Source organism: Cervus elaphus, chromosome 8 (assembly GCF_910594005.1).
Source record: "Cervus elaphus chromosome 8, mCerEla1.1, whole genome shotgun sequence".
Classification (NCBI taxonomy): Eukaryota; Metazoa; Chordata; class Mammalia; order Artiodactyla; family Cervidae; genus Cervus; species Cervus elaphus.
This window is the reverse complement of record NC_057822.1, coordinates 36,528,448-36,552,063: the sequence shown is the minus strand read 5'-3', so window position 1 is coordinate 36,552,063 and position 23,616 is coordinate 36,528,448. Positions and strand designations below refer to the sequence as shown.

Genomic DNA, 23,616 nt, shown 5'->3' with positions numbered 1-23,616 from the left:
TTTAGATTTTGTTTTTTGAAAGCCCTGTTTTAAAAACTGAGGTCCGAGGAAGGAGGAACATGCCTCATTGCGAGGCCCCGCCCCTAAGCCTTAGGGCGGTAGTCCCTCCCTCTAGGGGAGGCGGGACTTCCCCCTCAGGGCAGCTACTTCCGGCGGAATCCGGAAAGATCTACGAAGAAGAGGCGGGACCAAAACTGCTCGGCCAATCTGGGCACGACGCCTTCACCGAGCCGGGCTCTAGTGCAGTAACTTGCTTTGGAGTATTAGCACCATGGCGTCTGGTTGCAGGATTGGCCCATCCATCCTCAACAGTGACCTGGCTAGTTTAGGGGCCGAGTGCCTCCGGATGCTGGACTCTGGGGCCGATTATCTGCACCTGGATGTAATGGACGGGTAACTCTCCGCGGGGTTCGGGCCTGGGTTGTCGCGTGGGGCGGGATAGGCTCCCCTTGACTGAGTACCTGTTAGGTGTACGGCGTCCCTGTGCCGCGAAGCCCCTCACTCTGAACGAGGTACTGAGGAAGGCGCCTGAGGTGGAAACCCAGGAGGCTCCGCTTGGAGGGGACCTGGGCTGCGACCGTGTCCCAGTCCTCATCTCCTCCCCTCCCCCTCACGTAACGTGTATTCTTCTAGCACTTAGCACCCGGAAGCGACCTTAAATCTCTAGGACCTGTCTCTCATTTTCAGTTGGAGAAACTGAGGCCCAAGGGGATAGGCATGACTTGCCCAAGCTCATATAGCTAGTTAGTGGCATTGCTGGGGAGACAGACTTGTATAACGATGACGAGCTTTGCACCTGGAGTGAGAACGCCCGAGTTCTGCCACTTGCTAGGTTACTTGGGACAAGCCATTTAACCTCGTTGAGCTTCAGTTTCATTCTGTGAAAAGTGGGAGTAATAACACTCTACCGCCCAGGCATCTTTGGAAGATGAAATGAGCTGATACAGGTAGTTTACAGTGCCTGGCGCATGGTAAATTTTCTATAATTGATGATAATTGTTGTCTCATTGTTCGAATTTTGATTTTCCTATCTATTTTCTCTTCAGGCACCCTGCTCTTCAGGGAGGTCAGTTTTTTGTAAGTAATTTTTAAGCACTGTAGTTATAGCCCATAATCAATATTGTTTGAAATCAGATTGATGATAGTTTCATAAGTTGGTTATAAAATGAGGAACAAAGCTAGAGAAAACAGTTAATACTCCCTCAGGGTTACATACCTTGTGACAGAGTTGCAACTTGGCATTTGCCACACTGCACTGATAACTGCCTTAAGATCAAAACAGCCATTAACCATGGTTTGGGGTAGAAGAGTAAATTTATTGCAAATAGGTAAAATCTCTGTGTACCCTCATGCAAATCTGCAAATTCGTGTTTTTTACAAAAATTACCAGTCATTTCCCTTTTCGGTGTCACTCATGAAAGATTCGTCTTCTTTGGTCTGGTTAGATCTGCTGTTTCTCTTTTCCATTTCATTCAGTTACTTCAACACTGTGCCCAACTGTTTAATGGCAAAATCTTGACCTTAAAATTCTCTTCTGTCAATGGGATTTCCCAGGCATGAACACTGGAGTGGATTGCCATTTCCTTCTCCAAAATATTACTTCTTCCAAAACCTAGATTTTTAGTTTGCTATCACATGTAATTCTACTTATGTACTTTGTTTTTTGACACTCTTGCTTGAAAGCCCTGACCTTCCAAAAGGTACTGTTACTGGAGTATGTACTCACAGATGGGTAGCTACATTTTTGTGTCTGAGATATAGAATGAGACAAAATTCTGGGTCGCTTAGGAGTCTCAGGATAGAACAGACTTCCCAGGTGGTGCTAGTGGTAAAGAACTAGTGTCTGCTAATGCAGGAGACACAGGAGACATGGGTTTGATCCTTGGGTTGGAAAGATCCCCTGGAGGAGGAAATGGCAACCCACTCCAGTATTCTTGCCTAGAAAAATCTCATGGACAAAGGAGCCTGGCAGGCTGCGGTCCATAGGGTTGCAAAGAGTTGGATACAACTGAAGTGACTTAGCACATATGAGTATAGTCTGAGCATGTTTAAGTGAATGAATGGAGAAAACAATTTGTCCCAGTTTACCAATCAGAATATCAGTGATAACAATAGTTAATAATAAATATAGAGCTCATAAAGAACACTCGATTGTTTCTGTTCTAATACTTTTTTTTAGAGATTTTTTTTCTTTTTACTTTATTTTTTTATTGAAGGATAATTGCTTTACAGAATTTTGTTGTTTTCTGTCAAACCTCAACATGAATTAGCCATAGGTATACATATATCCCCTGTTCTAATACTTTTTGTGAATTATCTCATGCAGCCCCATGAGCCTGCTGCTGTTATCAACACCAGAGTTGACAGTGCAGAGTCTAATATAAAGAGAGATTAAGTTCCCTTGTAGCTAGGAAATGGTGGAACCAGGATTGGAAGCAGGTAACGGTTTGTTTTGTCTCAGAAACTGTCTTCTCTGGGTACTCGGCTTACCAAGAATGATTAAGATATTGTCTGTCTCTGAGAGACAGCTAATTTATATTTTTGTTGTTTATTTGATATCTCCTGCTGCATGGTAAACTCCCTGGAAGCAGAGCTCACCTCTGTTCTCTGCAGGAAAAGTACTTTGGGAGGCCTAGTTATAATTGGTTGGATGAATGGCTTTATCATAATAGAGGTATCTTCTAAGAAATCTCTTGCCCCTCCCAGGCCTATGGCAGTCCTCAAGCTTGTTAAGTAAATGTATTTGTTTTTCATTGACTCCTTTCCCCTTTTACTGAGAAACATCTTGGTTTGAAAATAAGCAAATTTTGCATACACTATTTTAAAAACCTTCCCCTGTTAAGCATCACAATTTTGAGTTACTTTCATTCCCCTTTTGCAAAAGGAAACCAGTTGGGGAGGTTCAGCCCCTTCCCCAGTGTCCCATCAGAAGAGGCAGAGCCTGGCTAAACTGCAGTGCCGCTTAGGCCCGGGGTATGAAAGAGGGGCTGCGGACTCCCTCCACGTTCTGCCTCCATCCTTTTCCTTTTCCTTGCCCCTTAAAAATCTCCCAAGAGTACATCGAGCTTGATGCACTGGTTTTCTGGTCCTCTCTCTTTCCCTGAAGTCCCCACTGTGTCTTCTGATTAAACTGAAGGACTTAGAAAGTCAGGAACAAGTTTTGGAAACACTGGCGGGTGGAGCACTAGTGTGGTTGGATATTTGAAGTAAAGGACAGGTGGATTTTTCTGGAAAAGAAAATTGGAGAGCATATAAACATAAATGTGTCTTGACAGGAAGTGACTGGAAATGTATTGGTCTTGTAAGTATAGGAACAGAGCAAATAAGCAATTTCTAAATTAGTTGTTGTCTAGTTGCTAAGTTATGTCCAGCTCTTTGTTACCCCATGAACTGCAGCATGCCAGGCTTCCCTGTCCTTCACTGTCTCCTAGAGTTTGGTCTTGTTGATTGAGTTGGTGATGCCATCCAACCATCGCATTCTCTGTCACCCCGTTTTCCTCCTGCATTGTCTTTCCCAGCATCAGGGTGTTTTCCTTTGAGTTGGCTCTTCTCATCAGATGACCAAAGTATTGGAGCTTCAGCATCAGTCCTTCTAATGAATATTCAGGTTTAATTTCCTTTAGGATTGACTAGTTTGATCTTGTTGTCCAAGGGACTCTCAAGAGTCTTCTAAGCACCACAATTCAAAAGCATCAGTTCTTTGGTGCTAAGCCTTCTTTATGGTCCAACTCTCACATCCCTACATGAGTACTTGAAAACCATACCTTTGACTACATGGACATTTTTCAGCAAAGTGATGTCTCTGCTTTTTAATATGCTGTCTAGGTTTGTCATAACTTTCCTTCCAAGGAGCAGTAGTAGTGTTAGTCACTCAGTCATGTCCAACTCTTTGCGACCCAGTGGACTATAGCCTCCCAGGCTCCTATGTCCATGAAATTCTCCAGGCAAGAATACTGGAGTGGGTTGCCATTTTCTTCTCCAGGGGATCTTCCCCACCCAGGGCTGGAACCCAGGTCTCCTGTATTGCAGGCATATTCTTTACCACTGCACTGCCTGGGAAGCCCTCCAAGGAGCAAGTGTCTTTTAATTTTTTAATTTCATGGCTGCAGTCACCATCTACAGTGAATATGGAGCCCAGGAAAATAAAAGTTTGTCTCTGTTTCCACTTTTTCCCCTTCTCTTTGCCATGAAGTGATGAGGCCAGATGGCATGATACTAGTTTTTAGAATGTGAAGTTTTAAGCCAGCTTTTTCACTCTCCTCTTTCACCCTCATCAAGAGGCTTTTTAGGTCCTTTTCCCTTTCTGCCATCAAAGTAGTATCATCTGCATGTCTGAGGTTGTTAATATTTCTCCTGGATATCTTGATCCAGCTTTTGATTTCATCCAGCTCACCATTTTGCATGATGTATTCTGCATATAAGTTAAATAAATAGGGTGATAGTATATGGCCTTGCCGTACTCCTTTCCCAATTTTGAACCAGTTCATTGTTCCATGTCTGGTCTAACTGTTGCTTCTTCACCTGCATACAGGTTTCTTAGGAGGTAGGTAAGATGGTCTGGTATTTCTATCTCTTTAAGAATTTTCCCACAGTTTGTTGTGATTCACACAGTCAAAGGCTTTAGCATAGTCAATGAAGCAGAAATAGATGTTTTTCTGAGATTCACTTGCTTTTTCTATGATCTAGTGGATGCTGGCAATTTGATCTCTGGTTCCTCTGCCTTTTCTAAATCCAGCATGTACATCTGGAAGTTCTCAGTTCACATATTGCTGAAGCCTACCTTGAAGGATGCTGAGCATTACCTTGCTAGCATGTGAAATGAGTGCAATTGTGTCGTAGTTTGAGCACTCTTTGGCATTGCCTTTCTTTGGGATTGGAATGAAAACTGACCTTCTCCAGTCCTGTGTCTACTGCTGAGTTTTCCAAATTTGCTGGCGTGCTGAGAGCAGCACTTTAACAGCATCATCTTTTACAATTTTAGATAGTTCGGCTGGAATTCCATCACCTCCACTAGTTTTTTCATAGTAATGCTTCCTAAGGACCACTTCACACTCCAGGATGTCTGGCTCTAGGTGAGTGAGCCCACCATCATGGTTATCCTGGTGGTTAAGACCTCTTTTGTATAGTTCTTGTATGCATTCTTGCCACCTCTTCTTAATCTCTTCTGCTTTTGTTAGGTCCTTACCATTTCTGTCCTTTATCATGCTCATCCTTGCATGAAATATTCCTTTGATATCTCCAGTTTTCTTGAAGAGATCTCTGTTCTTTCCCATTTTGTTTTCCTCTATTTTGCATTGTTCATTTAAGAAGGCCTTCTTATCTCTGCTTTTCTTTGAAACTCTGCATTCAGTTGGGTATATCTTTCCATTTTTTCCTTGCGTTTCACTTCTCTTAGCTGTTTGTAAAACCACCTCAGACAACCGTTTTGCCTTCTTGTATTTCTTTTTCTTGGGGATGGTTTTGGTTACTTCCTGCTACACAGTGTTATGAACTTCTGTCCATGGCTCTTCAGGCACTCTACCCAGATGTTACCCTTGAATTTATTCATTGCCTCCACTGCATAATCAATCATGAGTAGTTTGATTTAGGTCAAATCTGAATGGCCTAGTGCCTTTCTCTACTTTTTTCAATTTCAGCCTGAATGTTGCAGTAAGGAGCTCATGACCTGAGCCACATTCAGCTCCAGGTCTTGACTTTGCTGACTGTGTAGAGTTTTGAGCTGCAAAGAGTATAATCAGTCTGATTTTGGTACTGACCATCTGGTGATGTCCATGTGTAGAGTCATCTCCTATTGTTGGAAGAGGGTGTTTGCTATGACCAGTGTGTTCTCTTAACAGAGTGTCTCTGTTAGCCTTTTCCCTGCTTCATTTTGCCATTCATTTGTTCATTCCCTGCTTCATTAACAGGCAAGCCAAACTTGCCTGTTAATCCAGGTAACTCTTATGCATTCCAATCGTCTGTGATGAAAAGGACATCTTTTATTTCGGTGTTAGTTCTAGAAGGTTTTGGAGGTTTTCATAGAACCATTCAACTTCAGCTTCTTTGGCTTTAGTGGTTGGAGCATAGAGTTGGATTACTGTGATACTGAATAATTCTCAGGATCATTCTTGTTGTTTTGAGATTGCACCCAAGTACTGTATTTTGGACTCTTTTGTTGACTGTGAGGCCTACTCCATTTCTTTCAATGGATTCTTGCCCTCAGTAGTAGATACGATGGTCATCTGAATTAAATTCACCCATTCCAGTCCATTTTAGTTCACTAAGATGTCATTGTTGACCGTATCCAATTTACCTGGATTCATGGACCTAACATTCCAGGTTCCTGTGCTGTATTGTTCTTTATAGCTTTGGACTTTACTTTCCCCACCGTGTACATCCACTGCTGAGCGTCATTTCCACTTTGGCCCAGCCTCCTCGTCCTGTGTGGAGCTGTTTCTCCGCTCCGCTCCTGTAGCATGTTGGACACCTACTGACCCGGGGGACTCATCTTTCAGTGTCATATCTTTGTGCCTTTTCATGTACTGTTTACGGGTTCTCTAGGCAAGAATACTGGAGCCGTTTGCCCTTCCCTCCTCCAGTGGACCATGTTTTATCACGTCCATCTTGGTGGCCCTGCACTGCATGACTCAGCTTTATTGAGGTCACAAGCCCCTTCTCCATGACAAGGCTGTAAATCCGTGAAGGGGTCCTAAGTTAGTTAGGACGATTTAAAAGCCAGGGAGATTTCACAGTAGTACTAGATTTCTGACTTTTGAAAAACTTGCAGAAATTTCCAGTACTGGGCGCACAGTTTCACAGGCCGCCATTAGCCAGGCCAGATCTTCTTCGTTTGTCCCTTGTCTCCTTCTGCCCTATTTCAGTCCTCCATGCTATCTGCCAACCCAGCCACCCCCACCCCCGCCTGCTTGCTCTCTCTTAAGACTCTCCTCCCTTGGACTCTTTTTTCAGTTAGTTATTAATTGTCAGTGAAGGGCAGACAGGCCTGGCAGATAAGAGCCTGAACTTTGGAGCTAGGTTGACTGCCTCCTGCACTTACTGGTTGTGTGAGCTTGAGCCTCTTTCTCATCTATAAAAATACAGGTAACAGTGGTACCTGTCCCACCGAATTGTTGGTGTGATTTTAATGAGTTAATATGTTCAAATTGTTTAGAATGGTGGTTGTCCTGTATAATTTTTTATTAACCCGCATCCTGCCTGCTTGTCATCTAAGCTCAGGACTTTGGCGCTGGCTGCTAAGTTGCTTCAGTCGTGTCTGCCTCTTTGTGACCCCATGGACTGTAGCCAGCCAGGCTCCTCTGTCCATGGGATTCTCCAGGCAAGAATACTGGAGTGGGTTGCTGTGCCCTCCTCCAGGGGATCTTCCCAACCCATGGAGCGAACCTGTGTCTCTTATGTCTCCTGCGTTGGCAGGCAGGTTCTTCACCACTAGCACCGCCTGGGAAGCCCCATGGTTTCTTCTCTTTGACAACACTTCCCACCCCACCACCACCCCGCTGCATCTTATCAGAAAAATCCCGTCAATTGCTGTCCTTGTTTCCCTTTTTACTATTTACTGCCATTTACCAACCCCTCTTGCCTTGCTTCTTCCAATTTACTGCTCAGTCGATTGTGCTAATACTGTATTGTTTCCATCTTAATTTTCCATTGCTTCTCTGATGGCTCAGCTGGTAAAGAATCCACCTGCAATGCGGGAGACCTGGGTTTGATCCCTGACTTGGGAAGATCCCCTGGAGAAGGGAAAGGCTACCCACTCCAGTATTCTAGCCTGGAGAATTCCATGGACCGTATAGAACATGGGGTTGCGAAGAGTCAGACGTGACTGAGCGACTTTGACTTTTCTCTTTTAAAACCTCACTTGATGAGGATTGAAGTTCAAACTGTGAGCCTGGCATTCTGTATCATTCAACGTGACACAGTCCTGCCTCGTATTTTATTCATAGTAGCCAAGGTGGGCAACACCATCTCCTTTTCTTTGAGCTTAACTTAGTTTTCTCTACCTTTGCTTCTTTCTTTCCCCATCTTTACACATTCCGTAAGTTCTGTAATTCCATGACCTGGGGGTTCCCTGGTGGCTCAGATGGTAAAGAATCTGCCTGTAACGTGGGAAACCTGGATTTGATCCCTGGGTTGAAAAGGTCCCCTGGAGAAGGAAATGGCAACCCACTCCAGTGTTTTTGCCTGAAGAATTCCATGGACATGAACCCCATGATCTATCCCTTTTAAAAAAAATGCTGTTCTACTTGCCTCTGGAACAATTACCTTATATTGCATACTTTAGCTTTTCTCTATAGTCCTCATTCAGGGTAATGCCTACTACTTTAACAAAAGAAAGCCTAGATTTCAGTGGCTTAATGTTATAAAGTTTATTTTTCCTTCATGTAGTAGTTTGGTGTGAATGTCCTTCCATGCAGAAATTCAGGGACGTCAGAGTCCCCTTCCATCCCCCGTCTCTACCTTAAGGGCCTCTTTCCTGGCAGAAGGGTAAAATGAGAACAGAACAGGAATATATTCAACCTTCTGGGCTCTGCAGTGACAGACATCACTTGTGTTCACATTTCACAGCCCATTTGTGAGAACTAGTCACCTGGCCCCCTGGTTTTAAAGGGAGTTGGGAAATGTGGTCCTGGGCAAAGCTGCCTTCCTGCCAACAACTATACTGTGGCAGTCAGTCATGAATTGTGGTGAGTCATTAGCCATCTCTTAGTATCAGTGAGATTGTAAACTTTTCTGTGGTGAGCAGAGAAACTCATATTTTTTTAAATAAAATATAGTGCTCTGAAGCACCCAGCCTAAATGTTGAAGTGAGCTCGTGATACAACAAGAGACCTGGAGTAGGTAACTATCTTGGGTCTGATATCAGAAAGCCTTAATTTGAATCCTGCCCCAACGAATTATTAACTGGGTGACTTGAGGAAGTTATCTGTTCTGTGCTCCTTAAATGGAGATAATAATGGCATCTACTTCAGAGGGCTGTTGTGAGGATGAAATAAAATAAGGTACAATATCTAGTATGTTACAAACCTTCAGTCAGTGGTGGTTATTAATATACATTAGATTTCTTTATTGATAATCTTTAAGGAAGCTTAAATAAACTTGTCATTTTGTGCCCTGTGATAGAGGTGGATTAGAGATAGCCACAGGTGACCTGTGATAGGCTTAAGATTTGAGAAACCCATATCAGAGTCTTGAACTTCCTAACTAGTATGTGACTTGGGCAAGTCATATAACTTTTGGGGCTTTGATTTTGTCATCCTTCATTTCTTCCTGTCAGGGGTTTTGAATTATAGCGTTAAATTGGTAAATTATGTGACATTATGACTTACTGGAATATCAAGGAGTTACTGCTCAGTGAAACTGAAATTCTATGGGTATTTTTAGTGTTTAATACTGATACTGATGTTAAATATTAAATTGAAAAATATTACAGTCACAGATAATTTCCTCTTTGTCTATCAGGATACATTTTGAGAAAAATACAGAGACTGAATTGAAAACATTTTCAGAGTAAGATTTTGTTTGTCTTATAGGCATTTTGTTCCCAACATCACCTTTGGTCACCCTGTGGTAGAAAGCCTCCGAAAGCAGCTAGGCCAGGACCCTTTCTTTGGTAAGTGGGTGTTTACGCCATCTGAAGCTGAGTATCTTGCTCAAGTAAAGGGGAAGTAGCTGGTTGATTTCTCAGCCTCCAGTTTCACAGCATACGCTTTTCCCTTCTCTCTGTGCTGGGACTTCACTGGCCTCCTGTCAGAAGCCGAACTTGCCCGCCTCAGGGCCGAGGCACTTTGGCTAGTCTCTTTGCCTAAAAAACTGTGTTCCCTTGGTCATTGCTACTTCATCTTTCCGCCTCAGATCCTTTGTTGTTTTTTCTTCAGAGAGCCCTGTCTTAAATTAACCTTTTTACCTTGCTGATTTTCTTTGAATTTCTTAGAATTTCTTTCAATCTGTGATTGCTTTTATCAGACTCTAAGCTCCTTAAGGGCAGGATTTCATTCACTTGGTTTGCTGTGGTTTTCCCAGAGCTTAGCGTAGACACACAGCTGAGGCTCAATGTGATTGTTAAATGAACTTAGGAATCGGTTGATTTATGGTCTAGACGAGAAGTTGATTCATGGAAATTGGAGCTTTCTACAGGTCTTTGTGAATTAAGGTTTTTTTTAAGATCACAGAGTGACCTAGAAGTTACTCCTGTGGAACGTAGATTCAGTCCACATATCCTTGTCACTGCTGCTGATGTTTTAATCTAAGCTAGCAGAGCCTGTCTTGCCGGATCTCTGGTACACAGAAGACATTTGGTTAGTTTTTATAAATAATGTGTGTTTTTGTAATTCATTACTTAATTTTAGTAAAACTTATATTTTTTTATTGACCTGTTGTGGACCAGTTTTATGAAGGGCTCCAGCTGTGCTGTTCAGTATGGTAGCCACTGGTCTCGTGTAGCCACTAGGTCAGCTAAAATGAACAGTTGTTTCTTAGTGGCATAGACTGCATTGCAGGTTCTCAGCAGCCACGTGCGTCCTGTCCCAGTGAGTGGTGGAACGCCGCTGCCACTGCAGGAGGCTGTCCCGCCTCTGTAGGCCTGTCCACTTCGAAGGCACTGACTTTATCAAATCATGTGACAGGAGGGAAACTGTTCCACCAACATGTTCACTGTTTTGAAATTTCCGAATAATGGAGTATAATCCTCTGATAACCTGAACTTTTTTTTTTTTAATTAACGTTTTGGAAGCTGAATTTTCCAGGGTAAATTTATCCTTAACAACTGTTGGAGTTGGATGAAATAGTGTCTTTGCTCTCTTGCGCATTGTACAATGGCCACAGAATCCTCCACTCTGGCTTTGTGTGGATTTAACGTATGTATATATTTGTCTTTTTCCCTTTTAGTTGATCTCCCAACTGTTACTTCTCACTGCGGTTTGACTCCCCTCCTGTCTGTGCCCCTTCTCCTACCAGCTCAGCTGCCACCCCCACCCCCCCACAATCTATTATTTCATTCCTATTTTTAGTTTGTCATTTGCTGACAAACTTGCTAATCAATCTTACAAGAAGACAATCTCAAGTAAAGATTTCATATGCTTTAGTGTTTGTGACCTTTGTTTTTTATATTATATGTTGTTTGTTTAATTTTTGGATACCGGTTGTTGGTTAATTGGTGCATTATATATCTTAGGAGTTAGATCACAAGTTGTATATATAACTGCTAAAGCTTTTAACAATTCAGTCCCAATATTGAGTAGAATTTACTGTCTTAAGAAGTAAAGTGGTAGGGAAAAGTCATTTTTGCTCTTAACCTGAATCAGCGGTCTTCAAGTATGGTCTGAGGACCTGTGGGAATCCTTTTCGGATGGTTCGTGATGTCAAAACTATTTGTAGTTCGATTTGTAAGTTATTTGTACTAATGGTGCAGAAGCAGTGGTGAATGAGTCTGCTGATGCCCTAGCCAGAAATAAGGCTGTTTTACTGAACAGGTTACTATAGGTCGTCGTGATGTTCTTACACACCACGCATGCCTTCACAGTAAGTATCCTTGATAAGTTAGAACAGGTGATGGATTTAGTAAATCTTGATCCTTGAGCGCACGTCTCTTTAGTATTTTGTGTGACGAAGTGGGAAGGTAATAAGTACAAAGCCCTTCTGTTGAATCCTGGAGGATGATTGTTTCCTTGAGGAAAACCACTCATTTCATTGTCTTGAGCTGTAAACTGCAAGTGCTCATTCTTTCGCAAACACCGTTTCCATTAAAAGAATAACTGACAATGAACTGTGGTTATCAGACTTAGGTATTTTCCTAATACTGTCTTTAAAATTAACTCAGTGGACCTGTCACTTCAAAGAAAGCAGCTCATCAGTTTTCATTGCCACTGACAAAAGTTAGAGTTCGTAAGTGAAAATTGGAACTTTGGAAAACTTATATTTGCTGCTTTGAGCTTGACAGCTTCCCAATGCTTACAGCTTTTTTGATCATATCTGTAGTGACATTGACACATGTGGGTTTTGGATAGTATATAAAGAAATGTGTCACTGTTTGGGAGATCTGTGTAACTCAGTGAACCAGTAGTACTTAAAAGAGCATTCAAAATACAGACTAACGAGTTTCAGCGTTAACAAAGTGTGGAAGGGTCACTGGCAGGGTTTACAGATCCCGCATTGCCAGTGATCTTTCATACTGCTTGTTGAGTTTTGGGGTATAAACGGTACAATATCCAAACTTGAGTGAAAAGGCTATGTGTATAGGGACGCCTCCTTTTCTGTGCCTTTTTTTCCCCTACTATAAAACAACAGATTTGAATGCAGAGCGGATGTGAGAATACAGATGTATTCTCTTAAGCCAGGCACTACGTACTCGCAAAAATGTAAAATAATGGGACTCATACCTTAACATGTAATGAATTTATATTTATTATCATTATTTTTAATGACTGACTAAGTAGACACTAAGGCTTCCCTCATGTTTCACTTGGTAAAGAATCTGTCTGCAATGCGGGAACCCAGCTTCGATCCCTGACTCAGGGAAGATCGTCTGGAGAAGGACATGGCAACCCACTCCAGTATTCTTGCCTGGAGAACCCCATGGACTGAAAAGCCTGACAGGCTACGGTCCATGGAGTCACAGAGTCAGACACAACTGAAGTGACTTAGCACACACAAGTAGACACTAAAAGTTTTTTTTTAGTTTGCCTTTCTAATACATTAAATATTGATAAATACAAACCACATCATCAGTATTGGGGTGGGGGAGTCTTCAGGAATTTTTAAGAGTGCAGAAGGAGCCTGACAGTAAAACATTTGAGAAATGTGTTGTAATTACAGGTAGAGTCGCTGAGCCATTGATCCCCCGAACACCAGAGATTGGCCAGTGATGGTTGCTGGCGGTGACTGCACGCTGGAAATTGAGTAGCGATGACTTAGCTGTCTAGTCTGGTGACTCAGGAATGAGTAGACTTGACCTTGTAAACCAGATTGAATTTTTCTTGATTATGATATGAAGGAAGAAACACCAAATTGAGTTTATCTTCTGAAAACAAAGTTTTGCCTATTAAAATATGTTCTATTTTTGTTACTTTTATTAGTTTAGAAATATAAATGTTAGTCTTGACTTCATTAATCAGGCTCTATACTCCGTTTTCCTGATGTTTTTCACAGCCTTGTTGCATTTTATAAATCTTTGCTACTGAGTTCTGGAATATTAGATTTTTTTTTTTCTTTAACGTAGCTTTGCTGGGTCAGAAATGTGCTCTCTGTTACAAAATAAAAAGCTCAAAACTCTCCTCATTACTATCTGTCTGGCACAGGAGTGTTCACTATTCTCTTCTTTCCTGCATCATTTCTTATTTTCACTTCTTTTAAGCTGCCCTCTCTTTGCCGTGAAATGCTATTAATATTATGTTTTAAGTTGAGATGTTTAAGAAGGCCACACTCATTTCTTCCCAAACATTTTCATATGATTTGAGCTTTAGATTTAAGGACCTTTGGCAGGCTGCTTCTGGTTGACTTGTTCTTTCCTCTGAGTCTGTTCCTCCTTTTGCAGTGGTCTGCCTCTTAGTTGGTGACACTTCCGTTCTAGCTCCTTAGGCCCACATCCTTGCACCATCTGACCCTTGTCTCACTCTGCATATCTGAGCCACAGCAGCTCCTGTTGGCCCTGCCTTTAGAAAATATCCGGAATCCCCACCACTGCTCACCATCTGCAGTCACTAGTTTTATTGCCTTGATCTTCAGTTTTAGTATATGTGCTGCCGAAGTGAGCACTTGCCTTGATCTTCAAAGTCAGATCTAAGTACTGCAGTATTTGTTCTGTGTCATTCAAAATAAAACCTGATGGTCTGCAGAGTTCTGTAGTTTTATCCAGTGTTTCTCTGACCTCATCCTCTTTCCCCAGTGGGGCGCCCCCGCTAACTCCATCAACACTGGCTTTATTTTTTACCAACTTTATTTGTATTCACTCCTTTATTTGTCTCCCTCACTAAGAATGTAATCTTAAGTTTTTTACAATGGTATTTCCTGAATCTGAACTTAGGTTTCCTGATTTCTAGTTACTACTTCTCATAAATAGTGCCGCAGGCTTTTTGTGCAAAAATGTTGGATTTTTTTTGATAAATGTGTTTAACCAAAACCTTATCTTAAGGATGCAGGGAAGCTATCTGTGCCGAAGTATGACTTCTATTTAACAATTATCATGATGCCAGAAGAGTCCATATCTGAAATAGCAAAAACTACAGATTGACTTCAATAATAGGAGCAGCTGTTTTCCTTTTCGTGATACTTAGGGGATGTGTCTTTCCTTTCCAGACATGCACATGATGGTGTCCAGGCCGGAACAGTGGGTGAAACCAATGGCTGTAGCAGGAGCCAATCAATATACCTTTCATCTCGAGGCTGCTGACAACCCAGGAGCTTTGATCAAAGACATTCGGGAGAACGGAATGAAGGTAAGAGCTTAGCAGTGAGGGTGATGTTTTATACTACTCATTCTCAGAGTTGGGAAGGTTTGGTGGAAGGCCCAAAATGATAGGTGAAGACCAGACATAGGCAGCTGTTCTTCAGCTTTGAAGCTAGACTTTAAGTATAAAGTGTTTGTCAGATAAAATTAATACATTGTACTAATGTTTTCTAGAAATTGCTACCTTTTAGAAACATTTGCTTGTGATATCCATTTTGACTTAAAAAAAAGATTACAGCTGAACAATTTATGTACCTATTCCATTCTTGAAGAATAGAGCTTCCTACTGGGCCTGATAAGCCACAATAATGTAATATGGAAATAGTTATTGATGTGATGTAGCAAATTTGTTTGTTACAGGTTGGCCTTGCTATCAAACCAGGAACTTCAGTTGAGTATTTGGCACCATGGGCTAATCAAATAGATATGGCCTTGGTTATGACAGTGGAACCTGGGTTTGGAGGGCAGAAATTCATGGAAGATATGATGCCAAAGGTAAAAAGAAGTATTTGGTTCTGGAGTAAGGTTTTTTATTGTGTATATTCATTCAGTAAGCATGTATTGGGCTACTTGTATGTTTGTGCCTTGCTCTGAAGGTGGGGAGATGGGGGTGCCTACATATCATTGGAATATGGGATGAGAGAGGCCCAGAAAGATTTAGGTTTGGAGATCAGAAGAGATACCACATGTTAGTGTTTTTGTTTCCAAAACCATTGGAAACTGTTCTATAACCTAAGATATCTCTCTTGGGAATTTTCGTTGACTGTTGAGGGTTTTATCTTTGCCTTGTTTCTGTGAACTATATTTTCTGCAAAGCCATGACAAATTCAATGCCATTTGCCAAACAGAACAAAGCTTGCTTTTATAAAAGTTTGTTTCAGTATATTAAGATAGTTTTCCCTAGTCATAACTTCTATTGATGTGTTTGGTGTGTTTTCCCTCTACCTCTCCACTTAGGAGTCATTTATTTCCTTGTGTACATCTAGGTTCATTGGTTGAGGACCCAGTTCCCATCTTTGGACATTGAGGTGGATGGGGGAGTAGGTCCTGACACCATCCATAAGTGCGCAGAGGTAAGACGGCTTCTTGACGGCAACCTGGACTGATTTGCTTTCAAATGTAATGCCAGGACGGGTCTTGTTTGCCAGAGAGATTCCCCCTACACTTCCTAACTAGTCTTCCTTTCTTGGAAAAGTATTTGTTTGTTTAAATGTAAAACTAGGAAAGTAAACAGTAAGTCCTGGCTATCTCAGTAATGATGAAAAAATTCTTTGAAAGAGGAATGTGCTGACTGCCAGCCTGAGGAGTATCATTGAGAAGCTCCAGGGCCTTTGAGAGTTTTCCAAAATAGGCAATCTTCCTATTTTGTGGGTTTTTTTTTTTTTTTTTTTTTTGCTTCCAGTGTTTTGTGTAAATGCCACACACTTTTCTGCTTGATACTTATCAAAAGCTTGACTGTGATCAGTATGGGATGACACTGGACAGACAATTAGTGAGCATATATCTTTTGACCCCGTTAGAATTCATTTTTACTGAACTGTGCTTTGTCATTAATGCTGTTTTTGCTTACGTTGAGACATATTAAGTTGTAATGCTAGAAAATGATGTTTATTTCATTTTTATGAGGAACATTGTTGGACAGTGCACTGTATCATAGCACAACAGTATCTCTCTCATTGGAGAAATTTTCCTCAGTTTCAGCGGTTCTCTCAATGGCCCCCCTTTCTTTCAGCTCTGAATCATATAACAGGTTGGATTTTCCTCCCTGAGTCAAATCTCAGATAAATTTGCACTCATTTTTGTAAGTTTTTACTTGGTTCTACTCTTTGATTTCGTATTGAAAATCATCTTGAAAATCTTTTTTAAGCCACCTCAAAATCATTCTGGAATGCAGTGAAGCATACATTAAGAATATGTTCCATTTCTACTGGCATCAAAATGAGAAGATATTTAAATGTAGTGTCACTGTGTTTTATGGATCATCTCACATTTTAACAGTAATTGTCCTGTTAGACTGTCTGCAAATTCTTCTACATAGTTCAAAGATGAAAACATTGATTTTTTTTTAGGAGCTGAGGGGGCATTGGTACACTTGGGGAAAACTTTAATAGAGGAGAAGATTAAAGATTAAACCTTACCTAAGTATTAGCAGAGATGCACTATAGTTTATTTAGAAGAGGGTTAGGGGTTACCAAAAAGTCAGTGTTTCTTAGACATGTTTAAAAATAATTTCACATTCTCTTTTAAGCATTTCAGCTTCTTTCTTCATTGAACTAGCTGCTTAGGTATGTTCGTCTTGAAGTGGCCTTTACACAGTTTAAGTGCTGGCTGCCAGCTATAAGGGTGGACGCTCTAGTCTGGGAGCTCTGTTTTAGGTTTTCCCACATCTCCCTTTGAGGCGTAACCTGAAGTGTTCACTTCTTTCAGGCAGGAGCTAACATGATTGTGTCTGGCAGTGCCATTATGAGGAGTGAAGACCCCAGATCTGTGATCAACCTGTTAAGAAACGTTTGCTCAGAAGCTGCTCAGAAACGTTCTCTTGATCGATGAAACAACAAGGAGCCCAGCCTTTCTGCTTAGGAGATCTCCTTTTTACTGGAAAACAAGAATATTGACTACCAATGTTACCACAGTTGAGGCAGTGCTGCTTTTCTGAGCAATTACTCATTCCAGTGACTAAAATCCATTATGCAGAATGTTCCAAGAGGTTAGAAATTGGTGTGTATAACTATGTTTTTAGTGATGGAATTGAGAGATTAGTGTGATAAAATACCCTTTTTATTGGGAGATTTGATTTTTATAAAGAGTAAAAATATGGCTGTATTAAGGTTACAAGCAGAAAAGTACCTTAATGCCCAAGGAAGGCATGTAAGCTACTATGAAAAACAAATTTTTTTTCTGAATTTCTAAAAATAATTTTCTTTGGTTTCTTTTACTGTTTTCTGAAAGCAAAACAGTTCTTCAGTTTTTCCTGTTTCATGTCATTTTTGATCTGTGTGTGTGATAACTAAGTTTGCATCTGACTAGGAATGGCATACTTACTCTCCTAGCTTCAAAAACATTTATTTTTTACTTTGCACCTTATATTTGATACATTAAAAAAAAAAGTGTATTATGAAGCCCAGGGATTTTCAAGTTGTCTGTTCTAAAATATGAGCACAAGTTTTATCAGGGTATTTTGTTAGCTTTCCTAGAAGGACAGATTATTTAGTGATTTCCCCCCTACCCCGCCATTTCCACTTTTTCTTAATTATACACACTATTCCTAAGGACATAATGTTTTGCTAGCTCTATGTTAAAAAAAGAAAAAAGACCTCTATTTAGAAGTAATATTAAGTTGAATCCTGACCCTTCTATTTGTTTGATCTTAGCAAACCAAATCAGCCAACCTCTTTGAGCTTCTATTAACTGATTTATACATTGAATGTAATTATGAGAGTGTGGTATTCTGTTGAGGATTAAGAGATTATTATATATGTAAAGCTTCCACTATTCCTAGAATTGTAATGGTGTGGAATTGAACATGCCAAGGCAAAGTAACTATTATATAAATTTATGTTTTGTAGATTATAAAGTATGTTGATACAGTCTCACTAAACCTACAGAGTCAGTCCTATAAATGGTAAAAGAGGTGTGTTTGTCCCCATTTAAAAAAAAAAATGAAGATACTGAAACTCATCAACAGGCTGGTACCATGGAAAGAATCCAGGAAAGCATAGGATTTCTGGTCTGTACTCTTTTTTTTAATAGATGGAGCGCTTAAGAGGTGGGTTAAGCAAAGGAAGCTTAATTGTCTTATTTCCAGTCTAAACTAGAAAAACCAATGGCTAAGAATATTCTGCAACTAATGACTTTTGACTCCAAGGATATATATTTTTTTAATCCAAGAAAGACCAGATAGGCTAATATATGACAAGGTACTGAGTTAATCCATACACTATTTATGATTGTGTCCCAAATTACACTTTGACAGTAGATATGTATTACCTACTTCATTCTTGTAAATACTCTTGCTGTGTAATACACATGGCAAGAAATAATAGGACCAATGTCATTAAACGTTTTCAGGCTACTATGAGTTTTGAGAAGTAAGGTTTGGAAAATAGGAACGTTAACACTTTTAAGCATGGAATAGAGCTTCCTTGGTTTCTTTGTTTTCAAGGTAAAATTTTATTTCTTACTGTCTGTTTTTATTTTGGCTTAGGAAAGGCTTTGCCACACAGATAGGAGATGACGAGGCATATGGAAATAGACACAGGCAACACAAGGCATATAGAAATAACTTTTTAATTAAAAAACTTACATAGAAGATTATAATATCAGACATGACAAAAAAAATTGAATTTATTTGCCTGGACAACTTGGGTTTGTTCTGGCTTTTGTTTTTTAAAAAATAAATGTACAGTAAAACTACAAGCAAAAATTTGTCAGTATTGAATTGGAAATTTTTTCTTTAGAGAGACTAGTATAATTTCCAGTCTCTAACAAAACCTTACTGTCATATCCCCCAGATTAGGCCAGATGGCTAGGATTGTCAGTTATATGGGTACTACAACTTGAATAACCTGTTTTACATGAGAAAAAGTGATTCATATAAATTGTCCTCAATTTTTACATAGGAAAAAATAATGTAATAGCGTCAAAAGAGATTTTACGTAATGTACACTCCAGTATCCAATACTGAAGTATTAACTTTTTAAGAATTTTAATTATCTCTCTAGGATACAAGTAAGAATAGATGCCTGTTTGAATAGAGGAAGCAATGGTAAGGAGTGACCAAATGAACTACAAGTACAATAATATACTAATGGGAATTTCCTGTTTGTTGCTCATTTTAAGTGGGGTGTTTATGAGATACATAAAGCTCAAATCTTAAAAGATTAGTTTTAAAATACACTAATATTTAACTCACCTTTGCTTTTCTTATTCTGTTAGGAGTGAATAGAAAATAACCTGTGTTTAACCCAACAGATTATCAGTGATTTCAAATAAAGTATTATGTTACCTGGTATAGAAATTTCCATAAATAACTTCTATTAAATATGTTTTTTAAAAGTCTGGACTACTAAAAGGGATGTTTTTAGATGTCCAATATCATTGGAAATCTGTGCTTCTTTATAGTGCAGCTGATATTTCATGGGATAATTCATACATGCATTTTTCAAGTGGAGTGGTCACTGTTTTTTAAAACTACTTAGATGTGTGTATATGTATGCATGTATACTCTATACACACATATTTTTATATTCTTAATATATTTCTGAGGCAATTTAAGATTAACCATTTGTATAGAAAAAAAAGGAGCTGTCCTTTGATACACAGGGGTGTGCGTGTGGGTATAAGTTGTTTAAAAATTATTTACCCAGTAATGTGATTTGACAGCAAATTACAGCAGTTAATTTCCTGGTACTTGTGATCTGCATCAAACACAAATGACGAGCACTTGTTGGTCAGTGAAAAGCTCCTTACTTGTGGCTTCAGGAAGGAAAATGAAACTAACTTGCCTGTTTCATAAACGGCATGAAAGGTCAGCGTGCACTCTGTGCTCACACTCTGGAACTGCGCCTGGAGGGGCTGGAGGACAGGCTGGCTCTTCTCTCCTGTTTTCCCACTCGTTACACCGTTCTCTTCGCCTGTGCCCTGTCACCTATTTTTTTTCATATGAGTAAGTCCTAGACCAAGGGGTTTGTACTCTTCCATTCCGTCTGCTTGCCTTTTTGGGTGGTGGCCATTCTCTGGCACACTGGCGCAGAAGGCTTCGCCGTGGAAAGCTGGGCTTGATCTTTCAACCTGATCATTTTTTTCATCTTGGCATAATAAGGCTTCTATGTCTTCATCCTTCAGCGGAAAAGCCCGTCGTTCCCACCACAAAGACTGAAAGAGAAAACATTTTCAGTTTCAGCTAATTTGTTTCAGTTCATATCTCAGATAATCTGTAGATGTCAATTTTGTAATAGTCATTGTTCAGTACAAATTCTTATTTGGTCCTAAGTATCTAGCAACGTAAAGTGGGACGTAACTGAGGATTATTTAATAGGAACCTTTTGGAATTATTTTTTCACTTTGCCTCTTCCAAGAAGAGGGAAATGCTGCTATTAGGGAGTACTGGTCTTCATTTTAAGCCTAGGTGCATGTTGGGGAAATTCCCTTAAATGTGTTTGGGTCATCTTCTTCAGTATCTCCATTTTCATTCCATTATTATTATAGACACCTATTAACTTTTCTGTCTCTGAGCTTTCTATGACTTGCCTCTTAATTTCTATTATCTCTACTCTCTTTATTCTAGATGTTATTCTTTTCCAATATCTACTTATGAAAAACAGTGCAAGAACTTTACAGATGCAGTGTAGAAAGCACTCCTGTTGAGGTTAAAACTGGACAGATGGGGAGACAAAATCTTTTGTAAGGGGAAGAGAAATAACCTTTCTATGTGCCAGGTGACATTCTACTTAATCCAGTTAGGTCTGTAATGAAACTTTGAGAGAATTCCCTTTTTCTAACACACAAGTGAATAGGTGGAACTAGGTTTTGGCATGTTACTTAAAAGGGCTTCCCTGATGACTCAAGCAGTAAAGAATCTGCCTGCAATGCAGGAGACACAGGTTCAATCCCTGGGTAGGAAGATCCCTTGGAGAAGGGAATGGCAACCCACTCCAGTATTCTCGCCTGGAGAATTTCATGGACAGAGCAGCCTGGTGGGGCGATAGTCCATGGGGTCGCTAAGAGTCAGATTCGACTGAGCACACACATACACGCTGTGTTACAGAAAAGGGGGAAGTGTCTGTAGTTAGTGATGGAATTTGAATGCTGGAATATGGATCCTCTGGTCCCTACACCCAGCATTCTGTACTGGACTGGTGCACTGAAAGTGTTACATAATGATGAATCCGTAGTCAGCAGCAAGCAATTCTATAAACAAGTTTTTCAGAGTCGATTAAGGAAGCTTACCGGTTACACAGGATACTCTCACCTTGGCCTCTTGACTCTGACTCAGTGGAGGTGAGCCGTGTGCGCTGGGAGCCTGGCTCTCTGAAGGAGGCTCAGCAGGGCTCCCCACTGTGCAGTGCTGCCCACCGCTGGAATCACAAGGGTAGTCTTTCAAAAGTAGGTCCTGTCCTTCAACATTTTTAGTGTAAGCTCTAGCAAGAAAATCAAGAAAACATTTTATAAACAACCCAAAGTGTAGTTCATAAGTCCATTTAACTTGGTAACTTTTCTTTAAACAGTTCTGCCCAAAAGGTTTTTAAAAATTCATCTGCTGATCTTCCCCATGTTATCCTCACATCTCAAAGGCTTTTATTTAAATGGTACTTCAGGAAATCTTTTGCCAAATTATTATAAGTAATTTTGTTTAGTGGTATTTTTAGTTTGTTTTCCAGAAAACAGGAAAAGATAGTTAACTTGACTCTTACAGTCCGAGTTCCCAGAGTATCTATGATTATTGTAATGTCATCCATGAAGAACTCGATTCACGTTTTCCTCTGTACTTCTGGAAAACTGTATCTCTGTAATGTAGAGAAAGTTGAGAATAGAATCTCAGGTATGTTAGGATAACTCTTAGAATAAGGATCTACAACAAATCTGAATATCTTGACTTAAACAGAGAAATGTGTTTTAAAAGTGAAATAAATGAGACCCACACTACAGTGACTACTAGGTTTCAGCATGATCTTGTGCTTTGAGTTTTGACTATTATCAAAAAATAGTCCAATTAAATATAAAATACCAGGGTTTTTCTCAAATACATTAACTGTTTTTAGGATTTATTCCCCCTTCCTTCAAAGTCATGTTCAAAGTATTTCAGGCTATTTGCTTTTTACCCTAGATAGGTTTTTAAGGGTCTTTTTTTGGTTCATTTATTTTTAAGAAAAATATTTTTGAAGTAGTTGTGTTACAGATTACTCAGATTCTAATCACTAGTGTTAGGTCTGCCATTATAGTACACTGAAATGACCTTTTTATGGAGGATTTTCACATTATTTGCTCAGTTAAGTCTACTACTGACGCTGACAATTAGCCTGAGAAGTAGGGTGGAGTAAGACATAGAACTCTTCGCATCATGTGAGGAGCCTGAATATGGTTCGGCACTTGCCTGCTGTTTCTTCTGTGCCACTTGCTCTGTTCCCACAGTGACCATCTGGCTTGCTCCTTCTCTTCATACTTTTTATGTCTTAGGGAGAAGACTTCATCAGAGAGATTTTCTATCTGGAGTTAGAAATGAAAAGTTTTGCTTTTGTCAGAAACATTTTGAAATGAGAACAGGTGTCACAGTCCCTCATCAAGAGAACAATAGGAAGAAAACAACAATAAATGCAGTCTAAGTCATGAGAACAAATGTTATGAGAGGAGATTTAGATTCCTAAAAAGAGGGAGTTTGAAACTTTTTCACCATTGGGTCCTGTTTGAAGACTTACCTAGAATACTTAATAGGTACCTTGAATACACGTAGGTTCACAATGCTTTTTTTGCATTTACATAAAATACCCTTAATGCTTTATTCATTCAAACCTTTGTATTGATTGCTTCTTATGGAGTATACTGTTCATGGAACATAGTATCAATGAAAGTAAAACTGACATATGAGAATTAGTTTAATGGATTTCTAAAGCTTTGGTTGTGTTTCTGGCTAGGATCATTCTGAACTAGGGTGCATTAAAAGGGAAAAGCATTAAAAAGTAAATTTTGGTAGCTGAAAAATGAAATCACTTGGCATAGAAAGACCAATAGAAACAATGTCTTTTATATAATACTGCCTCTTCAGATTGTCACTCTGGAATTAGTTTGGCTATATAGTATTTTTCTCTATAATTTTTCTTGTCTTAATGTAAGTTTTATCTATGCAGGTCCATAATCCCTTTCCTGTGGTTCCAAAACTCTGGAAAAAAACACAAGTTTTCATAATTCATTTGGTGACACAGCCTGATCTGAAAACGATGTGAGGCTATTCTACTTCCTATGAGTATTTCACTACAGAACTCAGTATTTGATTGAGAACTGCCCTAGACTCCCATACAAGACTAAATCTCATGCATAAATATATGACTAATAGTGAAAGTGAATACAGATATTCATATAAGTTCAGTATTTCAACAATTCATATATGGAAATGGTGTGTTTTATTTTTGCTTTTGTTTATTCTTTATGCATGTTGTCTTTGTAGGCAAATTTGTACAAAACAT

At 39.8% G+C, this 23,616-nt stretch overlaps 2 protein-coding genes across 12 annotated transcripts in view; one reads left to right on the top strand and one right to left on the bottom strand.

The window, feature by feature from the left end:
- Positions 1-181: 181 nt before the first annotated feature.
- Positions 182-17,557, top strand: RPE (ribulose-5-phosphate-3-epimerase). 7 transcript variants are annotated; one of them, XM_043910173.1, is made up of 7 exons: positions 187-382; positions 1,047-1,066; positions 9,528-9,607; positions 14,287-14,426; positions 14,798-14,932; positions 15,424-15,510; positions 16,865-17,557. In XM_043910173.1, exons 1-7 carry the CDS (start codon positions 272-274, stop codon positions 16,985-16,987), a joined length of 696 nt encoding a protein of 231 aa, XP_043766108.1. In that variant the 5' UTR covers positions 187-271; the 3' UTR covers positions 16,988-17,557. The 7 variants fall into 7 exon arrangements, with proteins under 7 accessions (XP_043766109.1, XP_043766110.1, XP_043766108.1 ...); XM_043910177.1 differs by having other exon boundaries at positions 276-393; positions 1,047-1,077; XM_043910178.1 differs by having other exon boundaries at positions 286-382; positions 1,047-1,077.
- A 1,151-nt stretch (positions 17,558-18,708) lies between these two features.
- The window catches only part of KANSL1L (KAT8 regulatory NSL complex subunit 1 like), a 123,686-nt gene continuing 118,778 nt past the window's right edge, over positions 18,709-23,616 (bottom strand). For all 5 annotated transcript variants that reach the window (XM_043910170.1, XM_043910168.1, XM_043910171.1 and 2 more), the window contains exons 13-15: positions 22,530-22,642; positions 21,408-21,576; positions 18,709-20,311 (exon numbers count right to left, since the gene is read on the bottom strand). In XM_043910170.1, the coding sequence (XP_043766105.1) occupies positions 20,081-20,311; positions 21,408-21,576; positions 22,530-22,642 (513 nt within the window). In that variant the 3' untranslated portion in view covers positions 18,709-20,080. The remainder of the gene's footprint in view (positions 20,312-21,407; positions 21,577-22,529; positions 22,643-23,616) is intronic.